Genomic DNA, 20,160 nt, shown 5'->3' with positions numbered 1-20,160 from the left:
CTCTTGAGAGGCAGAGAACTAAGTATGTGGGATGATTTCTCAACATTATCCTCAACATCAGGTGGGCTCTGTGCCCTGTCCCCTCCCTGAGGGACCCGACGAGGGCAGCGTTGGGGCTGGGCACAGACCTGCGTGTGCTGTGCCCCTGCGGCACGCGATGACAGTGGTGTGTGTATGGTGGTGATGCTGCCCGACAGTCTGTATGTGTGGCCAGGCATGGAAAATGGTGTTAGCTTTTTTAATTAAATTATTTGAATTCAATTATAATTTATAATTTTGGTAGTATAAAAATATATTTATTTGTATATCATGTGTATAAAATAAATATAAAACTAAGTTATAAATTAAAAAGAAATACCAGCTGTTAGCCAGTCGTTAGCCCTGGCAGTCTGCAGCCTTTGTCACAGGAGGGCTGGAGAGGGAGACCCTGCTTTCCTGGGGCCAGAGGTGGTCATCCTCTCTCTCACCACTCTTGCCAGAGCAGGGCCCAGTGGTCTCACACAGCCCCTGGCTTCAAGCCCTGCCGGTGTTTGGGTGCAGGCAAAACCTGCGGCACTTTCTTGATGGTGGTGGTTAGCTTGGCGAGACTCACCGAGCCTGTCCTGGCCCTTTAATATCCAGTGCCTGGCTCCATGTTTCCCAGGGGAAGCGCTCATCTTTTTGGAAACATACTCCTGGTGTGCTGTACCAGGAGCATAAAAACCACTTTGTAAGTGCGTGCTGCTCTGTCTGCGCGTGGTGCGGCCTTTCCTGTGCATGGAATGAGCTCCCCTTGAGGCGTTCCTAGCTCATCTTTTTTTTTTTTTTAATAGGGAAAACATGAGATAAAGCATTGTGGCTGGCTGTGTGGTAGTGCCTGCTTGCTGTGCCTCCTGGCAAGGTGAAATTGCATAATGCATTTAACCTCATTCGGCTGAATTGCTTATCAAATCGATATCTCTGCTGCTTTTAGATTTTCTTAGTAGCTTCTGCACCAGGTTCAGCACAAACAAATGATGATTTCTGTGCAAACACGTAGTTTCCTACCCTGGAACAGGAACTTCAAGGGCTACTTAAAAATTCCCTTGTTAGTCAGAGGTGCTGTCATGAGCTGGGAACTTACTGTTTCTTAGGGATGGTGCTTTCTTTCATTTTGCTTTAAGTATTGTGAAAGGAAAATGCAATGTGGGAAAGGTAACTTTCCAGACACTTAAAGAAAGAACAACAAACACCACTGCAGCTTCACTGTTTTCTTACAAAAGTAGAAAGCATCTAGCAATGTGTACATCAAAACTACGTGGTGGGTGTGATTAAAAACAAAATCCCCTCATTGTATAGGAGTCAAATCTGAACACAGACTTATATTGAGAAGTAAAGGTGTAATGAAGAAATAGGCAAAGCAGAAAAAAACCCGCACCCTGGAGACCTGATGCACTGAATTACTTCAGTCAGTTGAAACACCTGAGTACTGTTAAACCTGGACAATAAGATTAGAGCGCAATCAAAATAGCTGCAAGTCATCGGGTGTCACGTTCAGCCTCCAGTAATTTGTCTTAAAGGACGGTGGCTTTCAAAAGAGCCTTGTGGATGCCTGGCAGCGTACATTAGGTGCTGGTAATTAATTGGCTGCTGAATTGATCTCTTCCAGTAAAACAGAAGGGAAAATGCAGGGCGAGATGGTAAGGAGGTACGAGAGACTCGCAGAGGCGGAGAGGAAGAGCTGGTTGGTTGTGCCGGGCAGCCTGTGCACAGCTCCTCCCGGGCACCCCCAAAATAACACCTGTGTGCTCACTGCTGACCTGGCAACACAAAGAGGGCTTGCAAATTATTTGGGTGTCCATAGGGATACTTAGCTGCCCTTGCAGCTCTGTGGTAGGAGGAAAGCTCACTCTTCCCAGTGCTGGTTACAGCATCAAAGCTGGTCCTGCGCCCTTATCCTTGCAAGGAACAGTTTAAAAATACTGAATGTTTAAACACTGTAGCTGTTTTGCCTTGTAACAGTCTTTTTCTCTAGTGGCTTTTAGGTTGTAGAGTTCTTTTTTTCCTGAATGCCGTGCTCAGCAACTGAAGACAAACCAAATTATATTTGCAATACTTGTTTAACCGTCCCTTAATTACTTTTGACTTCATCATATGAACCACCTCCTGCTTAAGTGTATACTTTATTCTTTAATTTATTTGGGGGTTTGTAATGTGTGTGGGTTTTATTTTCATTGCACAGAATGAAGAGGGCTTCAGAGTAGTGAGATTTTGAACTTACTTCTTGCTTTTTGTAGCTTAAAGGAAACCTGAGGCAGTTGTTTCTGGTGAGTTTTGAAATAAGCTGTAATACAAATGGTCAGTGGAGCCAAAATCCACCTTAATGATCTGTGACATTTTCAATTCACTTCTAAGTCACAGTTTTGGCAGATGAAGAAAAAAACCCTTGTCTTCCTCTTGCATGTTCTTAAGACAGGTGTCATGTTAAAGAGAAGACCATTCTTATTCATAACCTCTTGGAATATCTGGGCCTTCCCAAACTCTTATCTGGCTGATTCAAATTCCTTGAGAGCCAGAGGGGATGGTTTGAATTGCTTTCATTTGGTCAAAGATTAGTTGAAAACAACTTGAGCTTGTGTCCAAATGTTTTAACTGAGTGAGTAAGCATTCCTGCAGCAAGGTAACTGAGGTGAGTATTGTGTATTTAGGTGGTGTTCAGGTATCTGAGCTGGAGGGGGTAGAAGAGAAGAGCAGGGCTTGTAAACCTGGTGTAGAGGCAGCTCCATCAACACAGAGCCTGCAGGAGTTGAGCAGTGCCAGGCTGTGTTCATACAGCAACAAAAGGCAAATGTAAATGTACACGTGCAGAAAGCAACTTTTTGCTTCTAAATTTTGATCTGGGCTGCTGCAGGGCAGCTTTTTGCTGGCAGCCAGGACTCCCTTGGCCGTGCTGGGGAAGGAGGAACAGGGATGTTTTTCAGCATGGGGTGAAAGGTCTGCCATCTCCTGGGAGTAGTGGCTGATGGCATTGGGGTATCTTCGTACCCCAGTTAAGCTCGGGAGCCTCGGGGTTTGTACTTGTTAGTGGGAAGGGGTCTGGTGACATAATTCCAGTAGGAAAACCAGGAATGTCAGTGTAGGGGTTTTGGCCTTCTCCAGAGTAACTTACCCAACTTTAGCTGCTGTGTTCGAGGCTGTAGCAAGTGTGGAAAAAGGCTGCTAAGCCAGCCTGGGCTTTTCAGGGAAAGGAAACCAAAAAAGAGCTAGGTCTGTATTGCCTAGTGAAGCAAAAGCTGAGGACGTATACGGTTACTTTCCTCTGTATTTATAGAAAGCGAACACCCGAGAGCGAGGGAAGCAATTTCAGCTGAAAGACAAGGTTTACCAGCTGACAGATGGCTCAAAAACAGGAGCGAGCCTGGGCTGGGAATTAATGATAGTTTCTAATAGGCAGAAGAGGAGGAGCGTGGCTGGACAGTGAATTACATCTGAGTGAGGGCTCGGTCGGCCTCTATAAAGGATTGGGTGATGTTGCCAGATGCTGTAGGGTCAATGCCGCTCAGCCCCACGTTCCTGTGCTGCCTGTGAGCTCCAACTGTGCCTTGGTCGCAGGGCGATGCTGCTGCACCTGCGGTGAGGCAGCCCGCCTGCGCCGGGGAGCGCAGGCATGTTTGCTCATTAGCTTGCCAAACAAATGAGCAGGAGTAACACATGCAGATCAGTGAAACGCTTGATGAGAATGAGCTTAAAGCTAATGCGGTGAGGTGGAGAAGGAAATCCTGCCCACCCTGCCTGCAGCGACTAGGGCAGTCTAAAGGAAGATGTGTTTGCCAAAGCAGCTCGTGATTTTGGCCAGTGCAACTATTTAATTAAAGTAGCACTGAAAAGGAAGCCGGAAACTCAAGAAACAGGTTTTTAATTACTTGGACTTGGGTAGACAATCTCCATGCAAATCACGCCTCCAGCACCACCGCTGCTTGCCTGGGTGTGTGTTGTCCCTGCAGATGGACAGGGCGCCGGCAAAAACCTTGCAGGCTGCTGACACGTGTCGCGGTGGCACCTTTGGCCTTCAGCTTTCAGAGGAGCACTGCGTCTCTTCGCTTATGTGGATGTGGGGCCTTCAGAGGCTTCACCGTGGGTGGATGCCTCCTTGGGGTGCTGGGGAATGCACCCCAACATGGCAAAAACACGAGCAGCACACGCGGGGAGGAGAGGTCCTGTGTATTTGATGTGGGGATTTTGCTGACAGGATATGAATGTGGGATCCCCCAAAATACGCCAGTTGAAGTAATTATCCGCCTTTCAGGGTGCCCCGCAAGTCTCCCAGCAGCTCAGCCCGCAGCCCAGGGCGTCCGGCTGCGTCCCACTCGCTCTGGAGGAGGCATTGCACCGGGGCAGGGGGTGTTCGGTGTTAGTGGGGGTCCCTGCAGTTTTGGTGTTTTCTCAAAGATTTCTGAGCGAGAAAACACTTTTGGTTTAGGGTTTTTTATGTTTTTTCTCAGTTTGCTCTTCCCGTACCACAGCAGAATTTACAAAGTGGCGGAAAGCCCTTCAGCAGTCCCTCTCCAAGGCTGCTGTATGAAGACTCTTTGGGGTACGTCACGGTATGGCCCTCCTCTTCCTCGTCCTCTTCCTCCTCCCCGCTCTGCCTGCCCGAAATAACACCGAGAGCGCTTCACGCCGCGCCGCCGCCCCACGTCCCCGCCCGGCCGTGGGAGCGGGGCTGCGGGCGGGGCCGGGGCCGGCCCGGAGGAGGAGGAGGAGGAAGGGGAGGCGCTGCGGCGGCGGCGCGGCCATCCCCGGGCGCCGCATCGCTGCGTGCGCGGAGCCGCCCGCTGCAGCCGGCAGGATGATCGCCGCCCAGCTCCTGGCCTACTACTTCACGGAGCTGAAGGAGGATCAGGTCAAAAAGGTAGATTGAAATCCCCTGAGGGAGGGCTGTCCCGCTCGCCCCCAGGCCAGATCCCTTTTTAAAAAAAAAATTTTTTTTCCCCCCCTCCTCTTGGTTTTGTCGCTTTGTCCCCATAGCGACCCTGCTATGGGGAGAAAGGGGAATAAACCCGTTTTTAAGCCCAGCCAAACGGTCCTTCAGAGCATCCCTGGTGGGGAGCGGAGTGGGGTTTTGGTGTGGAGGCTGCCGGGCGTGGGTGATGCTGGCTCACTGCCGGTCAGGCCATGGAAACCCAGCTCGGCGAAGTTGGGGCTGCACGACTTTGGGGATGAGGGTGGTGGTGATGGTGATTATCCTTTCAGGCTTTGTGTGGGCACTGGCATCCCTGGAGAGGGGACTTCCTCTTCTTCCCCAGGGCATCTGTCACTCCAGCACGGGGGTGACGAAGATGAAGAGCAGGTAGTTTTTTAATTATGTGTCACTGCAGGTTCTGAATTTGCAGGAAGTGGTTGTCAGTTGTGCTTAAAAAGAAGAAGTGTTTCTATGGGCTTTTCTTTCGCTTTAGCGTTAGGCAACCGTTGCTGTATGGTTGGTATAGCCCTGGGATTTAGCAGTGCCATAAGGAAACGGGTGCAGAGGATAAATTAAAAAATGGCAGTTAGGTCCTGGCTGAGCATATTGCAGAGCTGTAGGGAGCGGAGAGCCTGCGGCTAGGGATGCAGGGACACAAATTGGGAAAATAATTGCAAATATCACCAAGCCCTGTCACAGAGCTGAGCTGACATCAGGAAGCAGAGGCTTCCCCTCTGCTACCTCCTGTGGTGGTGCTGCGTGACCCACCTAGGCGCATGGCTGAGCGCCTCCTGAAGGCATCCCTAAAATATTTTGGGGAAGCCTCAACAACAGCGTTAGCGGGGCTGATGCGTAGTGGTCTCAGGGCTTGCCCCAGCAGGAGGAGAGCACCTCCTCGCTTTGGACTTCCAGCTATGCCCAGGGAGATCTCAGCTCCTGTGTGTGGGTAACCCATCCTGCCCCGCTCAAGACATGCTCACCCATGCCCACTCTTCTGGGCAAATATCCAAACCCTCTCGGGTTGGGTAAAACCTGAGACAGCACCCCATATTTTCCACATCTCCTTCCATGGTTTAGGTCTTTGACTTTTCCGCCCAGTGGTTCTTGTGGGGAGCTGAAGGCTGCGCACTGCCTGCAGCTCTCTGCATCTTCTGGCCCCGCATACGTGGCTCTCCCTTTTCCCCAGGCCCCTTATTTTCTTGGAGGATTTGTAAGTGCTGCTGCTGGCACCAGGCATGCATGCCTGGGTAAGGCCTTCTCTGTCTCGCTGTGCCTGTTATATTTAGAAACCCAAGATAAGCAGAAGGGTGCGCGCTGGCCGAGGAGCAAGCAGAAGGGTTGCGTGGGGAAGGCGTGGTGGGAGCGTGCAGGCACGGGGGATACTCTGTGGTATTCCTAGGGTTTATTTATTGCAGGCTGGTTTGGCACCATGAGGGCAGCTATTGTCTGATGGCACAGGAAACTGTTTGGCCAGGGAGCTGTAAAGCATTCTTAAGGATCAATCTGGTTTTGTCTGAAGAATAAAATTAAAAAAAACAAACAAACCACAATTTGGGGAAAAAAAAAAGAAAAAAAAGGCAGGTTACTGGTTTTGGAGGATGTAAGACATCTTTTCCTGTTTATATGCCTTCGGAACGGATATTGAGCCCCCTCACTTTTGGCTGTCCTGCAAGGGAGGGTTTATGCGGCAGTCAGAGGCTCTGCCCCACTGCTCTGCTGCCCCACAGCTGCTGGGAGCCGGTGGGCTCCGCTCTCTGGTAGCCCGCGGGGCAAAGGGGTTTGTGTTCCATCTCAATGTGCCGCTTACGGGAATACGTGCCTGCATGGCTTCATTTCAGGTCCCTCCCTCTCCTCTCTGCTTCCGGAAGAGCGGCACTTGCTGCTGGTACGTGCTTGCGGCCAGGGGCTGCCGACCAAGGCGTTGCCCCGGCTCGCCCCTCTGCCCTGCGGGGCTCCTGGCTGCGGAGGCTGCTCCTCTGCCTCGCTGGTCCGTGGCAGCGATCAACTCAGCGTTGGGTGACACAGGTGGCAGGTCACCTTGAGGATGCTGCTGTGGGTTACAGGAGGGGTGTGAAAGGGTTAAAAGTACTGGCGAGGTGAATTTGGGAATGGATTTGATACCGGGGTCTCCGCTGCTCCAAGACTGAATGTCCTTCTTCCCTTGCGACCCCATTTCATCCTTTTTCTGGGTTCCCATCCGTACGTGGCACTAATGCTTAGTGCTGATTTCTATGGTGGGATCCCTGCCGAGGGGCACAGATGGGGCTGGTGGTTTCAGGCTGTCAGGATACTCTGTGTCTAAGAACTAGCATGTGCTGCTTCCACACTGGTTTTGCTGGATTTTAGATGCTCCCTTAAGTTTCAGAGTCTTTTTTTTCCACTTTGCCATTTCTGGAACATTTTTCAAGATGAGTTGTGGCGAGCGGGAGGAATAGGCAGGGTGGATGTGTAGTGTCGAAGATGTGGGTGGTTCTTCATGGCCCGGCAGCCCCTGCAAGGGAGCATTTTCCCATGAAACCACGCGTACATGCACTTGCACGTGACCCTGCTGTGCAGAAGCAAGCTGGTGATGTACAATGCCCTGTACCATTATATATAGGCATGTGGTTTTACTCCAAAGCAGGTTAAATTATCCATATGTTTTTGAAAACGTCTGCTCCCTGAACGTTTGTGATCCTTCAGGGGCAGCAGCTCGAGCTCAGCATCCTCGCTGTGACAGGACTTTGCACAGCCCAAGCCAAGGCCTCGATTTCTTTAAAAGGCTGACTTCCATCCTCAGGGGCATGGGCACCATGGAGCGTCCCTGGCACAGGGGAGCTTTTGTAAAACTGCCTTTAAGTGCCTTTGTTTCCAACAGGTTTGTACCTGCAGTAGCTGGCCCCAGCAAAGGGAGCCTCTACCTGTTGCCTGGTTTGTCTTTCAAGGGAATAATACCTTTTTGTTGTATTATCTGATGAGAGAAGAAAAAAAATCTTCCAATCCAAGAGTGACATTTAAATGTAGTTTAACCTTGAAAAGAACGTGATGGAATGGGTTGTAAAATGTAGCAACTGGCATCAAAAGCCCTGTAGCGGTGACCTGCCAGTATAAAGGCTTTTTAGGAACCAATCTGATAAATCATAAGTAAGCACAAACAGTTTCAGATGTCTAAACTACTTGTTTTAGCATGCCTTGGCTCCTGATGAATCTTCCTGGTGCTGAAAAGAGTATGGAGTATGATTAGCTCTGCAGAAAAATGTTTACATGCTGAAGGGTTTTGGTGCAAAGTCTGTGTCAGTAAAATAATGATTTCTGAAATTGTTGTGGGAGTGCTGTGTTCCTGGATACTATTGACTGTTGTCAGTGTCCGGGGAGCGAGGCATGCATTTAAGGAATGGCCCTTAGTGCTGCCCGTTTCATTATGTGCTTACAATTAGTCACAACTTCCCGTGGAGGCTGCTGCAATGGCTGGATTTTCAGAAACTTCTTTTCCCCAAGTACAAAAAGTGTCTTTCCTGCGTGACCAAGAAAAATTACGTGCATAAGGTTCAGATTATGAAATCCTATTTTAAAAAAATTCCTCACATATTCTCTCTGGCTGTTTTTTTTAAGACAAAGGAAAAAAAAAAAAGGGATTGAACCCTTGGAGGGCTCCCATAATGGCACTCTGGGAAGATGCCCTTCTTGGGGGAGTGGATCCGAGATGGCAGCTAAATAAAGGAGAGTTTTCTGCTCCTTGCCCACAGAACCGCTTGCCTGAAATTGTTCCTGCCCTCCGCCATCTCCCGGGAAGGACTGGCACCCGTCTTCCACGGGGCCACAGCCACAGGAGCCTCAGCGAGGCTGTGCGTCCTGCCGGGTGCTGCCGGCAGCTCCCGTCTCTGTCCCTGCCGGCCCCCCCCACTGCTTCCCTTTGGATAAGGCTGAGATTTGCATTCTGATCGGCTTTTATTGCAGGCAGAGCAGGGAGTTATTAAACCTCCATCCCATCATCCAGCCTCCAGTTCCTCCCCCCCCGCCCCAGTTATTTATGGCTATTTGCTGATGGTTTTCCCTCAGAGCGCTGTCGTCCCTCGGAGGGCTGCCTGTAAGCCAGCACAGGAGAGCAGCGCTTTTTCTCTTACAGCTGTGCTGCCAGAATGACTAACCCTTTTCCTGCCTGGGATTAAAAAAATTGCCTTTTTCCCCGCCTCCCCCCCAGTTTTGGAAACTCTAACACACAGGAGTGATTTTGTTTCAAACCCAGCTTTAGTCCCCATCTCTCTCCGCACCCCTGGCCCCGTGAGCCTCAGCGGTGAAGATGGCCTCGATGCAATGCAACGCAACGCGATGCAGCGCGAGGCGATGCTCCCTGCGTGCAGGAGGGTCCAGCCCAATTATGTAAGGGCGCTGACGGCGCTCATTGGTTTTCCACAGAAGGAAAAAGAGCCCTCCCTCCTGCTTTTCCTCGCTGCTGAGGGTAGCACAGGGGTAGAGGTGGCGAGAATGGGCTTGTCTAGTCCTGACACTACAAATGCCAAGACCTGCGTTTACAACAGGGATTTTGGTGGGGAGGGAATCCTTCAGCCCTGTTTTTGGGAGGAGGATGCAGCAGCGGGCGTTTGTAGAGGGGTATTTTAATTGCACGGTGAGGTCTGACTGTGTGAATGATGTGTCAGTGTAGCTTTCGCTGGGAGATTTGGGGAATCAGGCTGCTGAGCGGCAGTGTAGGCTGCTGAAAGCTCAGCCTCAAAAGAGGTGTGTTTGGGTTTTTTTTCCCCCTTTAAAAGGGAAAAACCTCATGCTCTGACATCATGGCTTGACAGTCTGCTGAAAAAAACCCAAAAAACACTATGGCAGGGTTTGCTGCGGAGGAGAGACCTTCCTGCCAAGCCTGACACCAGCCTCTGCGTCCGTCCGTTTAGGGCTGCAGAGAGGGTACATCCCGTACAGGTTTTTGTTCTTGGAGTGAAATGACACCAGTGATTGGCTGTGGTTGATGCTGCAGCAGGGCTGTCAGCCCATCGGGGCAGCACAGGACTCAGCTGGGATGTGGGGACCCAGCTGCCCTGGTGTCTCACATTTGTCCTCTGCAACGGAAAACCTGGCCTCAGCTCTTCTGCTGTTCAGCTCTATGCCTAGCTCATGGAGCAAACGCATGGTATCATGTTGTTGCACTGTTAACTTCCCCTTAGCGTCTATCTGATGATTGTTTTGCTCTTCCTCGGCGAGTGATGGCACTGAACACTTTGCAGCTTGTGCAGCCTCTGGCTGTGGCTCTGTGGTTCAGGCTTGCCTGGCCCCAACCCCAGCCCCGTGGCTCAGGATCAGGCCGGGTAGCTATGCCCAGCAGCGCCTTCCATCCGTGCCTTCTTCCCTCGGCTCTGTAAGTGCTTGGTCACAGTGGGAGGGCGTCTGGCTCGGAGAGATACGCTATCTTTGGTGCAGACCTCGACTACGTGAGGACAGAAGTACTTTCTGCAGGAGCAATTAAATTGGTGCTGGTTTTATGGTCAGTTTAGGGTTTAATTACGTTTTGATTGTCTGCATTTCCTTCGCGAATGGCATTATTCATCGCTTCCTGTCTCAAAGTCCCCCGTATATGCAGCACTTGCATGCACACATTTCATGTAGGGTGTTTTATGGTGGCATTGGTCCTGTTAGGACATAATGCCGTCCGAGAGACGAGTTGCTTACAAGGCTTCCAGAGCAGCAAAAGAGACGCAGGTGACCTTGGCACAGAGATGGCCTGGGGTTTAAAATGAGGTGGCTGTTCCAGTTTTGCTGAGGACGGAAAACATGGGCAGGGTTCTGTTTTCTTGGTCCTGCTAAGCTGGAAGCAAAAGTGATCCCAAAGGTGTGGCTTCGGTCTGAGCTGTTTGCAGAACCAAATTTCCAAGGCAGATAATGAAACAAGGCAAGAATAGACTGGCAGCTGAGGTAAAAGGGGTGGGACGTGCATTTAGCAAGAACCCCCCAAGGCCAAGTTGTATTTTTGAGACATCAAAGCACCTCTCACTCTTCCTGATGCTGAACATGGGTGTAATATTATGGAAAGCAATACTATTGGAAAACTGGAACCGCCTGCTTTTTCCAGGGAGGTAAAGAAAGTTCCCGTCTTGGGAAGCCACAAGGGAGAAGTCAACAACTTTTAATTTGATGTTTTATCTTGAAGAGGAAGACGCTACCTGCCCACAGCCAAGTTCTGCCTCTCCTGACCCTCTGGCTGTGATAGCTTTGGAGTGGGGTAGGGAAAATGGTCTGCTACACAGAAATAATTTCTCAGCCTGGGATGTAGCCCCAAAACCGCTCTGGCAAGTCCTTCGTAATGAAAGGCTTTAAATACTGGGCACCTCTGTGGACTGCAGCGACACCCACATCACCCCAGCTGGGACAAGGTGCCAAAAGAGGGATTTTTAGCTTTAGTGGTTCAGCTCATGGACAGTCAGGAGAGCTGAGAAGTGGGGCAAGGGCTGGAGATGATGGTGTGAGGCTGTGGGTCAACTGTGTTGTGTGGAGGCAGAGTGATGTGGGACTGGGAAGGCAGTAGGATGTGGTGGGCTTCAGCTCACATAGGTCACATTGCACTTGCACATTTTTCTTGATTTTGAGTCAAAAGACAAGGTAGGAAGTGTGTGGCTGCATTGTTGGCTTGGCCAGAGCCCCGGGGCCAAGCTGGGGCTATACGTTATTTCTGCAGTTAAAGGGAGGTATAGGCCCACTTGGGCACCTCAGGGCAGTCTTTCACTCCGTGGTGGTGGTTGTCTTTTTCCCCAGATTGATAAATACCTTTACGCCATGCGGCTCTCTGACGAAACGCTGATAGACATTATGGCTCGCTTCAGGAGAGAGATGAAGAATGGCCTCTCCAGAGATTTTAACCCAACAGCTGCAGTGAAGATGCTTCCTACATTTGTGAGGTCTATTCCTGATGGTTCAGGTAAGGAGCTGAGTATTTGTTTTCTGTGTTAAACATGGTGTGCTTCATGGGAAACCTGCTAGAAATACACCAATGCGCTACCAAGACCAATTTGCTTTCTGGCGAGCTCAGACATTTCGAAGACGGCCTCCCCTCTGTGTGCAGGTCTGTTCCCACAGATGCTGGAGGATTTTGTGATTCCTGTGTCAAACCCACTTTGATGTCAACAGAAGAGCCTTTCCTAGCAATCAGTCCACTAACAGTCAATCTATTTACAGTGAGATTTGTCTGTCAATAATTGGTACTTCACATAGGAAGGTTTTTCATTTATATAGTTCACACTCGTGATCTAGAGTCTTAACAAATACAGTGGCTTTTAGTCACTTGCTGTTTGACTCAGCATCTCTTCTCCTCCTTATTTTTTCCCCAGTGGAAGTGGGAACCCTTATAGGCTGAATGTGAGTTTCCTGGCATTTGTTTTGCTTTTTGTAGTCACCTCTTGCAGACTGCCTTAGGGCAAATTCGCAGAACTCAGGGAGGCTGCAGTGTGTGCCTCCAAAGCTGCTGCTCTGGTATACTGAGATTTTTCTATCCAGATGTAGGGTTCTTTTTTTCTGTGCCTGATAAAAGTGGCAAAAAGAGCTATCAGAAACCAGAAAGATGTTGTGTTGGTATTTGAGACCAAGATTGCCCCTATTACTTATCTGAGTGTTTATAGAAACCCCAAACATCTACATATAGAATATATAAATAAATTTATAAACAGTATATAATAGTGTTTATTATTTAGGGGTAACACTGGATTTCCTTCTCATGTAGCACGAGTTGCTTAACTGGAGTTTGGTGACTACCACAAATTATGTCCCTGTGTGCCAAAATCGGATGGTTGCAAGAACTGCGTAACAGAGTTACCTGTTTTTACAGTTAAGATCAAGAATTTATTGGGTGAAGGAACATGAAGCCTGGTGCTTTGTGTTACTTGGCGCTGTCTGGCAGGTGGAAATCTTTGACAGTTCTGCTTTGCTGTTGCTTTCTGCCACCTTAAGCTTTTTCATTGAAACGTGATCCTCTGCCTAAAAAAAAAACAAAGGGAGAACAAGCTTGAATCCTGTATTTCCCTTAATTTAGCGATGTTATGTTGAAATGTTGCATTGAAATTCGCAGCCTGTTGTGAAAGCCAGAAGCTGCCACACACAGCTGAGTCATAGGCAGGGGTTGCTCCAAGGTTTTGCAGGTGAGGTGGCTTGAGGGCTAGTGCGTGGAATCCCAGTATTTTTACCAACTCTGAAATCTCTTTTTTCCTTCATGCGTGTTTGAGTTCAGTTGAGTACAGACCTGTCCCCAGTAACCTGGTCTGTCAGGCACTGCAGGTTAGCAAATCTGAGCTGCTTGCAGCGAGTCAAATAATTTTGCAAATTTTTCCATGGCACAAACTGGGGAGACTTTGAGATGCGGTATGGCACAGGGAAAAGGGAATCTGCGCCCGGCCAGGAGAGGTGGGAGAGATTGCTGAATGCTGCCGAGACCGAGCGTCGGCCAGAGCAGCGGGTATTCGTGGTCCAAGCGTATGCGTGTCTGTATGTCAAGGCATTAGTTTCAGATCACGTATTACACACCTACTTAAAAAAGCAACCTTGTGTGCTGTGCACAGGGTGCTCAGTTCTTGATCCTGTGCCCGTTTGGCTCCTGCCAGCCTCTCCAGGACAGGCACACTGTGGGCAGTCTATTTGCAGCTTGGATTAGAGCAAGGCAGTGCTTTGCCCTAGACAAGTTCTGTGTAACAGGGTAATAATCCGTGTATGCATGTCCTGAGTGTCTCTTTGGGTAGCTGGTAGAAATGCAGGCAAAACCATTCTATTATTTGCCTAGAAAAGGCATGTTCTGACCCCAGGTATGAGCAATATTTGCTGTGGGTGGGTGTCATGGCATTTCTTTCCCTGACTCACCTGCATGTGCCTGCCACGTCTGGCTCAGCCGTCGCACAGATGCAGCCAGGGCAGACACAGAGCCCCCTCCCCTCTTCCTCCAAAAGGCGCTTGGGAGGCCCTCGCGGATGTGTCCGTGTCGCTGTGCCCAAAGCGTGGGTTCGGCTCCCGGCCGACAGCAATTTCTGCTGTCAGCTGTCCCTCCGTAGAAGCCAGAGGCTGAAAGCCTGCCCTTTTCTCTGGCCTGTCTCTAATTACTGCCTTGTAAGCTCTTTCCTCTGAGTCTGATTATTATTATGAGAGCTGACTATTCAGAAAAATACTGCTGTTTAGTTTCAGATCTGTGCTCATCTATTTTATTAACAAGGAGCCTTTGAGTAATAATTTTGGATGCTCTGGAGAGGTTGGTGTTAGCAGAGCTTTTGCTTCATTCAGAGTTGTTTAATTTATGAAAGCCACAAGATTTTTTTTGTCCAGAGTGCCCAGAACAGTATATCAAGCTAATCCAAAATACTTTCAAAAGATCTTCCTAAATTAATTTACAGCGGTTTTGATTGCATCTTGGTGTTATAAAGCATAGATTAAATGCTGCTGCTTACGTTTAATTCCTGAGGTACTCTGAAAGAAAGCTGCTACTTTGCGTATGGAAAACTTTACATTCTAGTTCAGAGTTCTTTTTTCTTTTTAACTGAAAGGGATAATTATTTATAAATATTACCTTGCGATTAACCCGGCAGTGCTGGAAATCAAACATGTTAATATCTTAATTTACTGCTGGGGAAGATATTTCTGAAGTGCATTATTTGTTTGAGGTATGTACTAAAGTGCATTTAGGCTTGAAAAAGGGACATCTGGTCCAGTGTTTATTTTTCCAATAATTTATGGCTTACCTTCAACAAATGATACTCGTAGGATAAAGCTTATTCGGTATTTGGCTTAATGAGACACTTGTGGTAAATGCTTTCCTTCTGGTCTTGTTGCGGTGAAGCGGGTTATGAGTTACTGAATTTCTTATGCTGAACCCAATAGAGGGAACTGCATCTACAGTTTGGATATGTTCATGTTTTAAATGACATTCGTATTGGAGAAAACTGATGTTTAAAGCCACTCTGTTGAGAAACAGGTAGGGAAGCGCTGCAAGATCTGTATTTCAGCAAACTCTGAGTTTGCTCGTGTCTTAAGCAGCAAGAAGAAAAGGTTGCATTGAAATGCAAAAAAAATTAGGAGGATTGTTGGGATTTGAGGGCTCCCACTGTCGTGCTGCTACGTTTTTCTGTACAGAGCTTTGTGGTTTCGTGCATGACAGTGTTTTGTTTGCTGTATTACACTGAAACCTTGGAAAACCGTAAGGGCTTTTCCAGTGTCTTAGGCTGTTCTTGTGAGAGGTCCTGCCCCAAGGGACGCCCTGTCCAGCTCATCAGCTTTGCTGAACAGGATGGGGCTCCTGGAGGTGCACGGGGCGATGAGGAGGAGCCGTTTGCTAAGCTAGATTTGAGGAGCTTTAGTCTGAGATTGGGCAGAGTAATCTCAGAGGCAAGTCTGGGCCTGTAAATCCTCATGGATAAATTGCATACCCCATATTTTGGTGACAGTGTGGGCTCAGAAGGCTCGGAGAGCTGAGTCAAAGTTTGAGGTAACACATCAAAAGGTGCTGGTCTCCCCAGCTGTTAAGAGGTCTTTCCACATTGAATTTAGGTAGAAATGGAAAAACATTGATGTTGGGAACGGCCTTCCCAAGGTTGTAGTTAAGAGTTGGAAGGCAGAATGAAAAGAGGCTGAAGAGCGCTGCAGGATGGGACTGGGACAAAGAGCGCTGCCCACGGGACAGTGGGCAATACGCATTGGTAGTGCAGGATGTGGGGGGAGGCAGCTTGTCCTGCCATGGCGTGGGGTGCTTCTGACACTGCAGAAAAGCACAAATTGATGAGGAAACCAGGATGAGAACGCGCCGTGCACCTCTGCTTCACCACCCTCCGAGCAGCCTTGGTGATCCCGGGGATGCCATGAGCAGACACAAACACTTGCAAAGAGCCTCGGTGATTAACTGCAGCCTGGACACGCACTCCTGTGTGATAAGTTGTGCACACTGATTCCCTAAATATTATCTTTTCACAGACTTTAACGATCTCTGTCTTTGTTTGCTCCCTCTTTGATAAGGCAAGATAGCACAAGCGGTTCAGTCAAATATATTTGCCTTGCTCTCCAGGGTGTGCTGAAAGTGTCATTCCTCGATAGCCAGACCGGGTGTCTCAGTTGCCTGAATTATTCCCTGAAGTCTGTTTCTCTGACTTTTGTTATCTGACTGCAGTTTGCAGTAAATCTCAGCTTCCGGGGGAGAAAGAAGTGGTTCCTGCTGTAACTATGTTTGTGTGTAGTTTGTTGATTTTAGAGTAGGGCACAATCCAGCCACCATGCACTGCCAAAGTGACACAGGTTCATTTACAGCAAAAGACTGATCATCAGTGGTCTGGCATACCTTCATTTTACTCTCTCTGGTTTCAACATCTTTTCAGCTTTCTCCTGAGATCTTTGCTCTGCCAGTTTCATCACGAGACCTAGATACAAACTGTCCACTGTTAGCCCATTCTTTTTGCATAAACCCTCATTGCAGTTGCCTGTGTATCAATGGTGGTCAGTGCTGCTGCTGCAGCAACTTCATGTTAAATTGTAGGGAATCAGGCTGATGCTTCACATGGACACCCTGCAGCTAGAACTATGCATTATTTTTCACAGAGCTTGATGTTTACCAGATTTGTGTTGTGTACAATTTTTAATCACTTGTCTCTTGTTTTCCACATAGAGAAAGGAGATTTCATTGCACTGGATCTTGGTGGTTCTTATTTCCGCATTCTGCGGGTGAAGGTATCGCATGAAAAAAAGCAGACGGTACAAATGGAAAGTGAAATTTATAATACACCTGAAGATATCATGCACGGCAGTGGAACACGGGTAAGCACCTCTTCCTTAGGATGTCTCGCTAAAGATTAGCTTCTTTCACACTGCCATTTTAGGAAAACACTACAAGAATGACCTTAGCATCTTAAAAGTTGCACCTACGGCATGCACAGAGCTCTTTGTCGATACTGAAAAAAATAAGTAATAGTTAGTGTAACAGCATGCATGGGTGCTGCAAACCTGCTGTCATTGTGTGGGAGACTTTTGGCTGAGTTAGGGGAAAAATGGCCTAGAAATGAAAATTCTCACTTGTATAGTAAAGTTACTTTCCACAGGTAGGAATGGAGAGCAGGAAAACAGCTTAGTCTTTGTAAGCAGTGAGCCTGACCAGCCCTGCAATTGTAATGTTAGATGAGGGATAGAAATACCCATGACAGCCACATATCTGTCCTGGCAGTCCGAGCAACTCAGCATTCATGAAAAGTATAAGTACATTAGAAAAGTTACAGGAAACTGATAGAATGTTTTGGCACAACTTCGACTTAATTTTTGCTGAATAAATGACAGTTTGTTTTTTTTAGTGTCCCATGTTCCAAGACTAGAAAATATTTGGATCCGTTTACTTGGATTTCAGATTGAGTTACTTGGAAGTGTTTATTTTCTTTTTATGATCAGGAAGTGGATTACAATGAATATTTTACTGACAGATTTGTCTCCGTGTCAGTGTAAGACAAAACAGGTAATTTTCACTGTTGGAAAAAGCAAGGTTTTTTACACTTTTTACTAGAATGAGGTGCTATTTAGGAGTATGAGAGACCTGCAGGAAACTTATAGCTTGTTTCACAAGAATAAACAAAAGAGGAAAAAAAGAAAAATTATACAAACAGCATTCCTAAATATATTTTCTGTAGACGCCTTAATGCCCTTAACATATGTATCTAATGACTGTTGCTGCATTCTTATGCAATAGTGAGCATAAGATGGCAGTTGTGGCTTCTAAGTACCACTGGTACAAGCATCGCTGCGATATCTGAACCACAGCAATAAAATACCTTTGTAAAGACTTTTCCTAATGTTACTCCTTTGTTATCTGGCCAAAAGGTCATGCAGAGGCTTTCCCAAGAAATGGGTTTGGAGGGGAGCCTGAGCTGCCTGTTGCTGGTGGAGGCAGGGAAGTTGGGTGGGCTGCCCGGAGGCAGGTTTGGAGCATGGGCTCGCTTGTCCATTGAGGGGTGGCAGGAGCTGGAGACAGACAAGCAGCATGGCTGCCCACACACCCAGGGAGCAAGTGTCTGTCCCAAGGAGGCAAGGCAAGGCTGACTTCAGGTGAGACTTTGATGGAGACATGATAAGGGTAGTAGGGAGAAGCCAGAAAAGGAGGCATCAGGTCTGCATTTTTTCTGGGGCTTTGTTGTGTTTACATTTTAATTTTTAAATATCTGAAGGCTATTTGGCTGCTGGGAACCAGCAGTGTGGAGCTCGGGCTGATAGGCTTTGTAATGGCTTTTAAACTGAAAGAGAGGCGAGCGAGGCTTCCACTGACCCTGGGGGGGACAGTCGCTCCCAGTATTTAAGTACCAGGAAAAGAAGAGGAGGACTGGAAGCATCATCAGAATTGCATCCGGGTTCGAAGTTGTCCCATGACAATATCCAACCGCGACTAAAACGCTTGCTGTGAGACTTCAGAGGGAAGCATGGCGGATGCCCGGGAGGCACACAGGCAGGTGATGATTTGGTGCTTATGACTGATGCGTACGGTTGAGGCTCTCTGAAATCTCTGAGCTAGATTAGTGGAATACTTGGACTGAACAGCCCGTGTGGGGTAGGCTACTAATATGTTTTTCAGCAAGCTGTGAGTTATACTCTTAAAGCCTAATACATAATCAGCTTATTGAAGGGATTACCATTTACAGCTTCGTGCCTCACTAGCATGGTTCATTTTGATATTTTCTGCTTCATTGCATTCAAACTTCTATTTGCGCCCATCTGTCAGGCACGGGCTGACAGCTTTGCCAGTCAGAGACAGTTCCCTGTCAAAGTCAAGGGCAAAACTCTCATTGACTTCAGCAGTGTAATAGCAGGTCTAAAATGTGTAAGAAGCCTGTCTTCCATGTCAACTCAACGAATAGGAGTGTGCCCGAGGCTTGATTTTGGTGTTGCTTTTTGTGTTCTGCTGCCGCTGGAGGTAGGTTATAGGTTTGTGGCTGTTCTCCCAATCTGAAGGTGTGGTTTCCTTGCTCCTTAAATTTTCCTCATTCAGGGGCTTGGGCTTGAGCTTGAGCTCAGATCTTCAGTTGCTTGCTGAAGCCTGCTGGCTGACAGCCAAATGCATCCTTGTGGAGACTTCTTGGAGCCCAATTTGAGCAGGCAACTTCATGGCCAGAGGAAGTAATGAAGCCTGATATCATATTGCTCAGTGTCTCGTGGCTATATCGCTTCAGGTCTATAAAGGTGTAAAACCTGGCTGTCGCTTTCCTCTTGGCTGCGATGTTCGCTCTGTCCATCTCTTTTTGACATTTGATACAATACTGGGCTCAGGCTGTTCCCTACCGCGCAGTTGTGGGTGGGCAGGAATTTGGATTTTTCCTCAATCTGCCTGCCCTGCTCTAATGAAATCCACGGGAACTTTGTAATGTTGTCTCTACCGCGCTGTCAGAGTTATTTGGCATTTGTAAGGTTTGGATGTTAATATGGGCATGGGCACATACAGACGCTGCCTTGAGTCTCCTTAGGAAAAATCTTACTACTGCTAAGGGTAGCAAAATTAATAAATGCCTCTCTCTTTCTTTTTACCTTTTGAGTAGCGCCTTCCCTCTGTGCTTTATTAAAAACAGTAGCACAGCCAGACCGTACATCACTGACTAGACACTGCTACCATAGTGTCAAGAATGTGGCTAATAGTTAACTGCACTTGCCCGTGCAGGCTGCGGCACGGGTTATGCTTGCGCGCCCCGCTGCCAGCCCAGAGCCTTAATGACTCACGGTGCGTTGGCTTGCAGCGAGCGTGCGCGCTAGCTGACGGAGGCGAGCTTCGGCAGGTCGTGCCGGGACTGCACGGGCAGACGCTGGCAGGTGCGTGGACTTTCCGGAGTGCATTGGGAATGGCAAGGGATCTTTTGCAGTCGGACTTAAAAATCAGGCCCTGACTCTTCTCTATGTGGTTGTGGCTCATTGCATAAGAGCGGAATTTTAGTAGCAACATCCACAGTCAATATTTCTGCTTCCTGCTCTCTGAATTCCTGAGGGGTTTGTGGTTGGCCCCTGCTTATTGTCTGTAATCCTGGGAGCAGCTGAAAATTTAGTAGGACTGAGTATTTAGCAAGATACTTTCAGATGGAAAGCGTAATAAAAACGTACGCTCCTGTTGTTTCTGTGTTCCTCCTGGAGAAGTTGTCATATTTTATTACTTAACTATAGTTCTTTTTGTAACTCCTTTTTCCTTCTCCCTCGTCGGGACAGCTGAAAGCAGTCTTACAGAAGTGCAGCAGCCTAGGTTGCTTTCCCATGCTGTTGCACTGCGTGCGCTCAGTGAAATGTCCTTG

General features: G+C 48.1%; 1 protein-coding gene across 2 annotated transcripts in view; it reads left to right on the top strand.

Moving 5' to 3' along the window:
• Nucleotides 1-4,807: 4,807 nt before the first annotated feature.
• Nucleotides 4,808-20,160, top strand: part of LOC309406904 (hexokinase-1) — a gene marked incomplete at its 5' end in the record, with an annotated part of 35,643 nt that continues 20,290 nt past the window's right edge. For both annotated transcript variants that reach the window (XM_082002266.1, XM_082002265.1), the window contains 3 exons: nucleotides 4,808-4,870; nucleotides 11,657-11,819; nucleotides 16,524-16,672. In XM_082002266.1, coding sequence (XP_081858392.1) covers nucleotides 4,808-4,870; nucleotides 11,657-11,819; nucleotides 16,524-16,672 — 375 coding nt within the window. The remainder of the gene's footprint in view (nucleotides 4,871-11,656; nucleotides 11,820-16,523; nucleotides 16,673-20,160) is intronic.

Source organism: Phaethon aethereus (assembly GCF_964289735.1).
Source record: "Phaethon aethereus genome assembly, chromosome: 7".
Taxonomy (NCBI): Eukaryota; Metazoa; Chordata; class Aves; order Phaethontiformes; family Phaethontidae; genus Phaethon; species Phaethon aethereus.
This window is presented reverse-complemented; position numbering and strand designations above follow the sequence as displayed.